This window comes from Coregonus clupeaformis, chromosome 29 (genome assembly GCF_020615455.1).
Source record: "Coregonus clupeaformis isolate EN_2021a chromosome 29, ASM2061545v1, whole genome shotgun sequence".
Classification (NCBI taxonomy): Eukaryota; Metazoa; Chordata; class Actinopteri; order Salmoniformes; family Salmonidae; genus Coregonus; species Coregonus clupeaformis.
Window position 1 is genome coordinate 22,531,929 of NC_059220.1, and position 12,810 is coordinate 22,544,738.

Here is a 12,810-nt window from a genome sequence, read left to right on the forward strand (position 1 = left end):
TGCCTAGGCTTACATATCTGTATCATGATGACATGACACTAGGCCTGTGATCCCTTTGTATATGGAGTGTCAATATTAGGAAGGTGGTCTGCAAAAAAGGGTATTACAGAGGTCAATAGAACTTTTGTTGTTTTTATTGCATTTTGCCTGATGGTAGGATTGCTTCTCATGGCAAATCCACTTGTCCCTACACTAGCAGACCATGCCCTACACTGTCACTCATGACGTAAAGGCAGGTTCCCTTTCAAGGACTTCTAGATTTTTCTCTCATATGGTCTGTCGCACCAATCAAATACACCTTTGGTGACTTGTAACCAATAACAGATAGCAGAGGGCGGGTTTTAAAGGCATTCCAGACTGCTCTTTACAATTGCGCATGTTTGCTTGGATTGCCGGATGGAACTGTAGCCATATAGAGGCTGAGAGAATCCTGTGGACGTCCTGGCTCACTGGGATTAGGTTGAATGAGTTGGCTATAAACAGTTTGCCTTACATAACAGCTAGTAATTCAGTAAGCACTGTGTAAACTAACTCTCAAATTTATGCTAAAAACGAAAGGCATAATTTCAAATAGCCTACAGTCTCGCATAGTGGAGTATTTAATTTTTCTCATCGGAAAGGTGTCAAGTGTCAGTCGTTACGTAGATTAGCGCAAACTAACAGCTACACTCATTATGTCAGTAGTAGGTATTGATGTGGGTTTCCAAAATTGTTACATCGCTGTTGCCAGAAGCGGCGGCATTGAAACCATTGCCAATGAATACAGCGACAGATGTACACCGTAAGTATACCATTGACACTATATAGAATGGGACTGTGCGCAATGTTTGCGACTGGGATGCGCGCTGTAGCCTACCTGATGGCGTAGTGATCAAATGCTCCCACGATGAATGTTTCATGTGTAATTATGAATATCTTACATTGGAGGATGACATTACATTGGAAAGTATTTTTTCTTCAATGTACATGCGTAGCCTATTGATTGGTCTATTTTCAGTTTTGCGTATTACAACGTTATAACGTCGTCTCCATTCTCATAAGTCTTTGTTACATGTTCATTTACCTAATGGCCTCTCTTAATAATTGCAGCAGTATACGTATGTGGCCTTTTTGGTCTTATCTTACACTTTTCTATCCTATCCTGTTCTGAAACATGATTTTTAAGGCTTGGTGATAGCCTACGCCCAAATATGGCCAAATTGTTCAGTATGGAAATGTTGTTGATTTTTTTCTATATCTCATGTCATATCGTTTTTTTTTATGAATATGTCTACATTACTCTATTTTTCAAATAAGATATGTTGTGTTGTCCTTTTTTCAAGGCAGGCCCATGCAATGAGTGTCAACAAAATGTAGGCAATATCGCATTTTATTTCTTGCGAACATCATTGCATTTGGTGGGACTTGACTGCTGTTGTACATTCTTGCTCTCAGACATAAGAGTATGACAAAATCCCATGTGGACAGAATAATTTGAACAAAGCTCAATATAGGCTATAGATGGGCTGCTTGTAAGCCTACTGTAGCCTATGTGAATGTGACTATCATACACACGTAATGACATTGGAAGAGGTGACTGAAAACATGGGTATTCACATGGGGCCTTATGGCCTAAAGCACATCAAATCAGACACCAAGTTTAGTTGACACCAATTCCTCTCAAAACTGCAAGACTACCCCTGCTCCACCTAACAGGCCACTGTGCAAGGTGCACCAATACTCTGAGTGAGAGGGAATGTAATGACCTGGGTTTTATTACAGCCTGCTCTTGCAAATAACTAAATTGACATCAGAGCAACTGCAGGCATCTTTTTCTATGCATAGTCCATGCTCACATTGCCAATTGTGAATAACCCCAAACATAACATAGCATTGCAATGCCAGAACTCTTAAAATGTATTTGATGAGGAGGAGGAGAGGGAAGAGGGGGAGGTGGAGGAGAGCGAGACCTTTGATGCCAGTTGATGGAATTGATATTTTCATTCAAGGAACCTGGATCACTCTTTGTCAGCAACACAATGAGCTGATGCCGGAAGTGTGTCAGTAAAATTAGTTTAAAAAGTGATATTATAAATGAGTACGAATTCATCGGAATCTTCTTCCCGAAAAGGTCTGAAGCTTCTGCGCATGTGCAGGATTCTCTACTTTATGCACAGTCTCTGCTCTACTCGTTCAGTTGCCCAGAGAACAGGCTACTATTTTAAATATTTGAAGGTGAACTGTTCTGTCTTACTGCCCTAATTCGTAGTACTTTACAGACTCCCTTGTGAAATTCACTTAATAATCTGCAGATTTTCAACCTCCATCATTCTAAACTGGTATTCTTCTTTCTATGTCAATCTATCTTGTAGCCTACCATTAACCACTAGGACTATAGTATATTTTTTATGTATTTATTTGTTTTGGTTCCCCAGGGCTTGGGTGTCTCTGGCCTCCAAAAACCGCACCATTGGAAATGCAGCCAAGGGTCAAGTAAGAGAATCAAATGAGAATAGATTTTATAGTGCTAGTTTTGTGCAAATGTAATTTTCCAGATAAATACTTTTTGGGAAATTATTAAATTGGTCAGGATCAAATCACATGTGAGTAAATAACCCAGTTTTATTTCAGATTATAACAAACTTCAAAAACACAGTCCATGGCTTCAAGAAGTTCCATGGCAGAGCGTTCGATGACCCATATGTCCAGGGGGAGAAACCCAAGTTGCCTTACAGCTTGCACAAGCTGGCCAATGGCAACACTGGAATCAAGGTAAGACCACTGTACACATTTCCACTCTGTTCCCTTTTCACTGCACTCCATTTCTATTGTGTTCTCTTTAGCTCCATCACCCCATGGTCCATTGTCACTATGTACAGTACCATTATTATATTGCTCAGTTGTTTGTATTTTCCACTGTATTTGACCTCCAAACCATATTTTTTAACCAGCACTGACACCATCACCATCAGCTGGTTTTGTTATTGTCTACATCAGGGGTTCCCAAACTTTTTCACTCAGGACCCCCTTACAGCACTGGGGAACATCTCGCTCCCCCCTGCGCGCCACATCTATTTCTATGGGCACAAGCACTGTTCATGACACAAACTGTTCACACCCCTCTTGTTGGTGTAGAGAACATTTAGGAGGTATAAAGCTTATTTCCTACAATTCTACACATTTTGTAATGGGGGGGGGGGGAGGGGGGCAGAGAAAATATTGTAGTTTTAAAGCTGCTTACAGTTCTATACATTTTGCCATGTCTAATGTGTATTCATGGGATATTGAGTGACTCAAACATCACCATAAAATCTATGGACTAAAAAAGCTAGCTAAGAAACATTAGCTGACATGGGCTAGTTGATCTGTACATTTCTGAGAAGTTATAAATAGCACTCTAAGGTATGCAATGACTGACATGACAAGAGGAAAACTGATGATGCACTACCCAATTTCGAAATTGCACCTTGTGAATTCTATTATTACAACTTTCAAGAGTAAGTTGAAAGCCAGACTGAGTTCCTTATTTTTTTATTTTTTGGGGGCCCCCACCCCCCTGCCGACCCCACAGTTTGGAAACCACTGTTCTAAATGATCTAAATTAAAACTGTGTCCCATTCATAGGTGCGTTACCTGGATGAGGACAAAGTGTTCACAATTGAGCAGGTAACAGCAATGCTGCTGACCAAGCTGAAGGAAACTTCAGAGAGTGCCCTCAAGAAGCCAGTTGTGGACTGTGTGATCTCTGTGAGTGACAACAATATATTGCAATACACTGCAAATGAAAATAGTCAACATAATAACAATATAGCTACTGCACATGTGAATATACCATGAAACTAACCATAGTAATTTTCCCATCCCATTATAAGTTTATTATTTTCTAACAAGAGTTTTGTTTCATAGGTCCCAAGTTTTTTCACCGATGCAGAGAGGAGGTCTGTGATGGACGCCACCCAAATTGCAGGGTTGAACTGTCTGCGTTTGATCAATGACACCACAGCAGGTCAGTGATCCCCACACGGTCTTTAGATTTATTGATTCTAGTTGTCTAAAGCATTAATGTGTATTTAATTGTTTCATAACACATTTTGTATTTCTACCAACAACTTTATTTGATTAGGGAATATGATTATCCCAAAATAGGCTGGGGTTCCCTAGAGACTGCAGTTTTGCAAGTCTTTGTTTTCTCACCTGTAATCAGCAGGCACTGATATTCACAGAGGGCACTTGAAAAGGCCCTTGTAGGAGCAATGTGTAGGCCTATAAGCTGCACAAACATATAATCATATTATGTGATATTAGGTTTAGGGTACCAAAATGACTTTATAACACATACAGTACCAGTCAAAAGTTTGGACACACCTACTAATTCCAGGGTTTTTCTTTATTTTTTACTATTTTCTACATTGTAGAATAGTAGTGAAGACATCAAAACTATGAAATAACACATATGGAATCACGTAGTAACCACAAAAGTGTTAAACAAATCAAAATATATTTTATATTTGAGATTCTTCAAATAGCCACCCTTTGCCTTGATGACAGCTTTGCACACTCTTGGCATTCTCTCAACCAGCTTCATGAGGTAGTCACCTGGAATGCATTTCAATTAACAGGTGTGCCTTGTTAAAAGTTAATTTGTGGAATTTATTTCCTTAATGCGTTTGAGCCAATCAGTTGTGTTGTGACAAGGTAGGGGGGGTATACAGAAGATAGGCCTATTTTGTAAAAGACCAAGTCCATACTTTGGCAAGAACAGCTCAAATAAGCAAAGAGAAATGACAGTCCATTATTACTTTAAGACATGAAGGTCAGTCAATCCGGAAAATGTCAAGAACTTTGAAAGTTTCTTCAAGTGCAGTCGCAAAAAACATCAAGCGCTATGATGAAACTGGCTCTCATGAGGACCGCGACAGGAATCAAATACCCAGAGTTACCTCTGCTGCAGAGGATAAGTTCATTACAGTTACCAGCCTCAGAAATTGCAGCCCAAATAAATGCTTCACGGAGTTCAAGTAACAGACACATCTCAACATCAACTGTTCAGAGGGGACTGTGTGAATCAGGCCTTCATGGCCGAATTGCTGCAAAGAAACCACTACTAAAGGACACCAATTAGAAGAAGAGACCTGCTTGGGCCAAGAAACACAAGCAATGGACATTAGACCGGTGGAAATGTGTCCCTTGGTCTCGAGTCCAAATTTGAGATTTTTGGTTCCAACCGCTGTGTCTTTGTGAGACGCGGTGTGGGTGAACGGATGATCTCCGCATGTGTATTTCCCACTGTAAAGCATGGAGGAGGAGGTGTTGTGGTGTGGGGGTGCTTTGCTGGTGACACTGTCTGTGATGTATTTAGAATTCAAGGCACACTTAACCAGCATGGCTACCACAGCATTCTATATGCCATCCCATCTGGTTTGGGGTCAGTGGGACTATCATTTGTTTTTCAACAGGACAATGACCCAACACACCTCCAGGCTGTGTAAGGGCTATTTGACCAAGAAGGAGAGTGATGGAGTGCTGCATCAGATGACCTGGCCTCCACAATCCCCCGACCTCAACCCAATTGAGATTGTTTGGGATGAGTCGGACTGCAGAGTGAAGGAAATGCAGCCAACAAGTGCTCAGCATATGTGGGAACTCCTTCAAGACTGTTGTAAAAGCATTCCAGGTGAAGCTGGTTGAGGGAATACCAAGAGTGTGGAAAGCTGTCATCAAGGCAAAGGGTGGCTACTTTGAAGAATCTCAAATATAAAATATATTTTGATTTGTTTAACACGTTTTTGTTTACTACATGATTCCATATGTAATATTTCATAGTTTTGATGTATTCACTATTATTCTACAATGTAAAAAATAGTAAAACTAAAGAAAAACCCTTGAAAGAGAAGGTGTGTCCAAACTTTTGACTGGTAGTGTACATTACTTATTCATTTCCATCCACTAAGATGCTCTTATTCATGCAGTGGTGTAGTGTAGTGTTATTCATTAGAGTGTCTGTCTCATATTGTTGTTTCTAAATGGCAGTGGCCCTGGCCTATGGGATCTACAAGCAGGACCTGCCCACCCCAGAGGAGAAGCCACGCAATGTGGTGTTCGTGGACCTTGGACATTCATCATTTCAGGTCTCCATATCAGCCTTCAACAAAGGCAAACTCAAGGTGGGTTTTTCTTCCTAAAGTACTGAAGTCTCTCACTATTTTTCACCTGTCTTTTTCATTATTTCTTCCATATTTAACCCCAAACTGTCTGGTCAATTAACCAGGTCCTGGCCACAGCCTTTGACCCCTACCTTGGTGGGCGTAACTTTGATGAGGCACTTGTGGATCACTTCTGTGAGGAGTTCAAGGCAAGGTACAAGCTGAACGTGAGGGAGAACCCCAGGGCTATTCTGCGGCTGTCTCAGGAATGTGAGAAACTGAAGAAGTTGATGAGCGCCAACTGCTCTGACCTTCCCATTAACATCGAGTGCTTCATGAATGACATTGATGTGACAGGCAAGATGAACAGGTACACATATGGATTTGTGACTCCTTCGTTTAGCTTCCTATAGTCTTAGAGATTTATATGCATTAATGATAATTCCACTTTCCCCCTTCCTTTTAATTTTCAGAGTCCAGTTTGAAGAACTTTGTGCACCATTTCTGATGAGAGTAGAGGCACCATTGAAAGCAGTTATGGAACAATCAAGTATGTCATTTTTATCAAATCGAATTTGATTTAGTGGTGACAGTACAATATAATTCAACAGTAACCAGAACATGTATTATTTGATCCTCTCTGTGTGTGTGTGTTTTGTGTCAGAGCTGAGCCGGGATGAGATCTATGCAGTGGAGGTGGTAGGAGGAGCCACCAGGATCCCTTCCATTAAAGAGAGGATCTCCAAGTTCTTTGGCAAAGATGTTAGCACCACACTCAACGCAGATGAGGCTGTGGCACGGGGCTGTGCTCTTCAGGTACTCCCCTATCCTCTTACAGAGATGGAAACTTCAGCCATCAATTGTATATGATTTGCTGTAATATTCAGTGTGTAACAAAGTGATTGTGTGTTTGTGTTTGTGTCCTTGTTTGGGTGTGTGTTTGTTTATGTGTGTGTGTTTAGTGTGCAATTCTGTCACCAGCGTTTAAGGTGCGTGAATTCTCTATCACTGATGTGGTTCCCTTTCCCATCACCCTGCGTTGGAAGTCCCCCACAGAAGATGGAGTTGGGTAAGGGCACCTACTCAGCTGGCTCTATAGAGAAACATGCATCTGTAGGTACTGTGTTGTTTGTAGTAAGATGAGCAGATATTACAACTCAGTGTTTGCCTCTATGTTTGTCTTGACCTCATTCAACACCACTGTCTGTTCTACAGAGAATGTGAGGTGTACAGTAAGAACCATGCAGCACCCTTCTCCAAAGTCATCACCTTCCACAAGAAGGAGCCCTTTGACTTGGAAGCATTCTACAGCCTCCCACAGGAGCTGCCTTACCCGGACATCAGGATAGGTACACCTGCTTATTCAACTCAGGCCTCTGCAGTTCATAGAGATCTTCTTCCATCTTTGATGTACCTGTTCAAGGAATTGGAAGGTGGTCTCACTAAACGTAACAAATTTAGCTGGAACACCCGGATGTCACTTCGCTATTCTGCCTTGAGATCCCCTTACAAGACAGAGCAGTGTGCTCTATGGAATTCAGCTCCTATATGTCTGTAATGGCCATCTGCAAGTGTTCCTTGGTGGCCAGGCTGATGATGAACACTTAAACCCTATAGTGGGGGTCTCCCACCTGGCTGGTAATTAGGACTCAGGCTGAATCTCCCATGGAAGACTGCGTCCCTATGAGTCACAGGAGTCTTTTACAGAGCCGAGCTGTGTGTGTGTGTGTGTGAGTGTATGCATTATAAGGGGGTGTCTCAGATGGGATTTCAGTTTAGAAGAAGTGCAATTACTAGCTAATCAGACCTCGTCCTCCTGCCCCTGTCTCTGATGGGCATGTCAATTCTCCAGTGTGTTTGTGTAATTTCAGGTGTGGCATTTGAACATCTCTCTCCCTCCATCCCTTTCTCTCTTGCTTTCTCAGGGAGTTTTTCTGTGCAGAATGTGGTGCCACAGCCTGATGGAGAGAGCTCCAAAGTGAAGGTCAAAGTGCGCGTCAATGTGCACGGCATCTTCAGTGTTTCCAGCGCCTCCCTGATCGAGAAGCAGAAGGGTGAAGGAGAGGATGTTCAGATGGACATGGAACCCACTGTGCAGAATGAAGGAAGGCCAGAGGACCAGGTAAGAGAGAGAGGAGGAGAGAAGATTCACCTGAATTTCACATCAGCAACTTCACCCTATTTTAAGATTTCAGAGCGCATGGCAAAGAAGCTGTTGTTTAATCTTCCCAATTGAATGTCTTAGGTCAAAGACTTAAAGCACTGATATGACTTAATGTCTTACTCTATGTGGCTATTTTCACTCAAGCCCATTTTCTCTCAATTCCTGGCTGAAGCTGCACCCCTGTCCTCTCATTGAAGATGACACCTTTAACTATATGGAGGAGGTTTGTGGTCACTGTGTGTGGTTAGCCCTCACTCCAATCCCTTTTCATACTCTACTTCACCCTCTGCGAGGTGAAGTCCAATGCTGGTCTCATCTGTGGAGCACTGGTCTCACTAAGGTTCATCACAGTGAGCCTGAGGGTGTGTTTGTATAACTAGGCTTGGCAGTGTGTGACGCCAAAGGATACATGAAGCCAGTGGAATAGCTATTAAGATGAATATACTTTCCACATCTTCATAGCGCTATCCTTCACAAGCTGTGCTGTACCTATGTCTGCTATAAAAAATCATCCTCCACTCCTTTGATATTATCAATATGTCAGTGTATTTGAATGTGTTTCTCATACAGATCATAACATTCTAATTGGCATCTTTGAACAGTAGATATTTTTATTAGAATAAAGCAACTGTCCAGTGAAAATCATATTCTGTTAACTCATACCCAAATAACGTTGTTGACGCATATTTGTGGCCAAAGCATAAATTGGAGAAGAAACACTTCAAAAACACCACCTCAAATTTGTATCTCAAACGGAACGTTTAAAAAATGCTTGCTATTTCCTCATAGAGGATGATGTCATCTGAGGAGGATGAGCTGGCCAAACAGTGGTCTACTCACATGAATATTTTTAATGACAGGTATACACCCACACCATTCTGTTGTTGGGGTACTCCCACACCATTCCAACACAGAAAAGCTGCTTTTTAACATACTTAATTACCATATTTTGGAAGGAAAACTATTTCACTCATATTGTATGTCATAGAAATCTGGAAACACTGGACAGTTACTTTAACAGGAGGGGTGTGCAGCTTGAAGTAAGCTGGTTTAGATAGACATAGGTGTAACATAATTAATTATACTACTAAGGTGGTCCATGAGTCAAAGCTACTGTAAGTAGAGCAGCCAGGCATTGATTGTAAGATTCAGGTGATGTTGCTGTGAGGGTGTCCTACTGTCTCAGACTAAAATGCAGGTGGACCAGGAGAGTCAAGGCCAGGGGGACCAGCAGAATGAGGATGTCAGCTCCTGCAGTAAGGTGAATAAGAAACTATAATTACACTTAAACCTTTATGTATTGTGAAACACTGAGAACCAATATAAGAGTTGGAACTGATTTATTTGTTTAATCTCCCAACAAAGGAGAGAGTCCCTGGTGAGAAGCAGGACCCAGCAGCAGGGGGAAGCAAGCCCAAAGTCAAAGTGAAAAGCACTGACCTTCCCATCCTGGCCAACACCATCAGACAGCTGGACAGGGGAGTCCTCAATGACTTTGTGGAGTATGAGGTGAGTCACTCTTAGGGCCTCCCCAGCAGCTGAGTCATATTCCCATTGTAATGCTGGTCGACTCGACCCAGGGGAAAAGACTTCGACCCTGAGGAAAGCTTATTGTAAAGTCAAACTTACCTGCCTTGTTTAGTTCAAAGACATAAAACATTAGTAGTAGGGGTTTCTGTAGGAAGGTTAATAATCTGAACCAGTTTTGGAAATGTAATGGCAAGTTCTGCATTAGTTGTCTCATTCATGTTTGACCTATGTTGTACACTTCTACAAAACTGTGGTAGATGATGTACCTCACTGTGTCCTATATTTCTGTGTGGCTGGATTCCATTGAGCCGCCTGGGAGTGCGTATTAGAGAAGGCGGAAGGCTGATTTTGGCTCTCAGCACATGCGCCTCACTTTGTCTCTCCCTCCTTTTCTCTCTGTCCTTCAGGGCCAGATGATCGTCCAGGACAAGCTGGAGAAAGAGAGGAATGATGCTAAAAATGCTGTGGAGGAATATGTGTACGACCTGCGGGACAAACTGTGTGGCATCTATGAGAAGTACACCACTGTGGAGGTAAGAACCTAGATGAACATATTCCTTTCAACTAATAAATAAATACTGCCACATTGAACAAAGAACAAGTCTTTGCAATACATAATGTGTTTGCTAATACCTGTTTTGGCCTTTCTCATCATCCAAAAAGGACAGTAATCGTCTGACAATGATGCTCGAGGACACAGAGAACTGGCTTTATGAGGAGGGAGAGGACCAAGCCAAACAGGTCTATGTGGACAAGCTGGAAGATCTCAAGGTTAGAGTTCATTTAGCATAAAGGACTTATATCCAGCCTCTGCCTGCAACCGTCTGCTATTATGGCAGTTCTGAAATCAGGAGCAAGATACGTGAAAAATAAACAAATGTTTTTGGGGCATTTAGGTGAACAGTGTCATCTCCATTTGAAAACATTAACCTCCGTTTGAAGGTTTAGGTACGTGACTCAGCATTTTTTTGAGTGATTTGACTGATGTGATTTGACTGATGTCCTTTTCCAGAGGTTTGGCCAGCCCATTCAGGACAGGCACAGGGAGCAGGAGGACAGGCCGAGAGCATTTGAAGAGATGGGCAAGAAGATCCAACTCTATATGAAGGCTGTGGAGCTTTATAAACAGAAGGTAAAAAATGGAATCATTTTCAGCATCCTTTCATCCTTGAGCATCTTTGAGATCTCTTTGTTTTTTGGATTGCACTGATGTCAGAAAAGGCATTATCATGCTCTTGCGTGCTTGTTCTCTCCTACTTTAGAAACATTGAACCCATTCTATTTCTATGATTCGAACCACCAATGGTTTCGCTTCTCTGTGGGAATATGGTTTCTGTGATGTCATTACAGCTCAGTGTGAGATGCATTGAAATGATGCTGAGACCATTTACAATGCCACTTTTTCTCTGTGAACTACTACACCACTGCTCTGTTGGGATTGTGCTAATTACTTTCCCTGTATTACCTTTGCCATATTCAGTACACTCCGTTTTACTTGTTTAGTTTTATCAGTCCTCTGGGGCCTGTACACACTTTTCAAAACTGGTTAGGTCAATGTCATAGTAATTTTATGAGCAATTGTGACACTATCTGTTCTAGGACTGAATCTGTCTCTGGGTTTAAACCAGGATATATGTAATAACCGATCTGTGAAATTTAGATTAATTAATTATTTTGTGAGGGCATAGATTAGGTAATTTACATAAGGAGATAGAGGTGTGCTATCTCTAATTGTGTTGTTTCCTATCTACACTCAGGATGAACGTTACCAGCATCTGAATGCTGAGGAGATGAGCAGTGTGGAGAAGTGTGTAAATGAAAGCATGGGCTGGATGAACAGCAAGATGAACGCCCAGAGCAAACTCACCATTGCCCAGGACCCAGTCGTCAAAGTAGCAGACATAATTTCCAAAATACAGGTGTGTGTGATAAGTGGGTATGATTCAACCATATGACATGCTATTGGCACATCGTCACCAGGTACTTATCGTTTTAATAATACTGCATATTCCTATCTTCCATTTATACCTATACTTTAGGAACTGGATGAAGTATGCAACCCAGTGGTCAACCGGCCGAAGCCCAAAGCAGAGGATATGTCAGAGGAGAACTACAAGAGCAACGGGGCCCATAACGGCCCAAGGCAAGGAGCTGACGGGAAGGGAGAGGCAAAGGGAAGCAACCAGACAAAGCCTCCCTCAGGAGAGATGGAAATTGACTGAGCCCCTCTCTGCCAAACAAGCTCTGCTGCCATCACTTTAGCTCCCATCAGAGCAGGTCTACCCAAACATACATAGTATAGCCGGGACCATTTTTCCATGTCCACCACCAGTCAGCGGGCTGTTTTGTGCATTTGTATTCAGCGTCCCCCTGTTTGATTTTTACCTTTTTATCTTTTTTTGACTTTCCCTTGTATGTTACAACGGTGCGCTCCTCCTTCAGAGGTTAGACAATACCTTATATAGTCATTAACTGTAAGATTAGATATAGATTAAAACAATGCTGGCTCTCCCAAAAATAGTTTTTCCAAACCATACGTGTTTGCATTTCAAAAGTCAAGCAGATCTCTAAGGTGACTCTTATTGCACATAACCTTGTAGTGGAACATAAGTAGAATTACTGTCTGAACAAATGCTAAGGCTGATTAAACTATTAGTAAACTATGTATGCAGTAATACATATGATATATATTTGTATTTAATATATTAATTTGAAAAGATGTCTGTATGTCTAGATTCTGTAAATATTATTTTAGTAATTTAAACTGGCCAGTGCATATAGTTGTGTATAGGATACATTCCTAGTGTTGAAATGGCAACGCGTGATGCACCAAAACTGTAAAGTAGCAAGACAAGAGAGCAATGGGCTGCCTATTCTTTTACTTGTTTTCATGCATTTCCATATTTGAGTCATGAGATTTAAAGACGGCAAGTAATAAATGCATTATTTTTGTCTTTAAGACAAATATTGTGTTATTTCATTATTGATCGAAAT

At 41.5% G+C, this 12,810-nt stretch overlaps 1 protein-coding gene across 2 annotated transcripts; it reads left to right on the forward strand.

Annotated features, from left to right (window-relative positions):
- Positions 1–397: 397 nt before the first annotated feature.
- On the forward strand, positions 398–12,781 carry LOC121544862 (heat shock 70 kDa protein 4L). Of its 2 annotated transcripts, XM_041855075.1 has the most exons (20): positions 398–781; positions 2,415–2,472; positions 2,611–2,751; positions 3,604–3,726; positions 3,886–3,985; positions 6,010–6,143; positions 6,248–6,492; positions 6,596–6,672; positions 6,787–6,938; positions 7,085–7,191; positions 7,338–7,471; positions 8,048–8,244; positions 8,459–8,509; positions 9,473–9,547; positions 9,652–9,795; positions 10,224–10,349; positions 10,480–10,587; positions 10,829–10,948; positions 11,574–11,735; positions 11,856–12,781. In XM_041855075.1, exons 1-20 carry the CDS (start codon positions 675–677, stop codon positions 12,036–12,038), a joined length of 2,544 nt encoding a protein of 847 aa, XP_041711009.1. In that variant the 5' UTR covers positions 398–674; the 3' UTR covers positions 12,039–12,781. The 2 variants fall into 2 exon arrangements, with proteins under 2 accessions (XP_041711009.1, XP_041711011.1); XM_041855077.1 differs by lacking the exon at positions 8,459–8,509.
- The last annotated feature ends 29 nt before the right edge of the window (positions 12,782–12,810 follow it).

What these genes read in the sequence shown, in the direction of transcription:
- LOC121544862 (XM_041855075.1), top strand. Translation starts at nt 675, where the DNA reads ATGTCAGTAGTAGGTATTGATGTGGGTTTCCAAAATTGTTACATCGCT. An exon ending in GTGACAGGCAAGATGAACAG is followed by an intron (nt 6,493 to 6,595) that starts GTACACATATGG and finishes TTTAATTTTCAG; the next exon opens with AGTCCAGTTTGAAGAACTTT. An exon ending in TGGAGCTTTATAAACAGAAG is followed by an intron (nt 10,949 to 11,573) that starts GTAAAAAATGGA and finishes ATCTACACTCAG; the next exon opens with GATGAACGTTACCAGCATCT.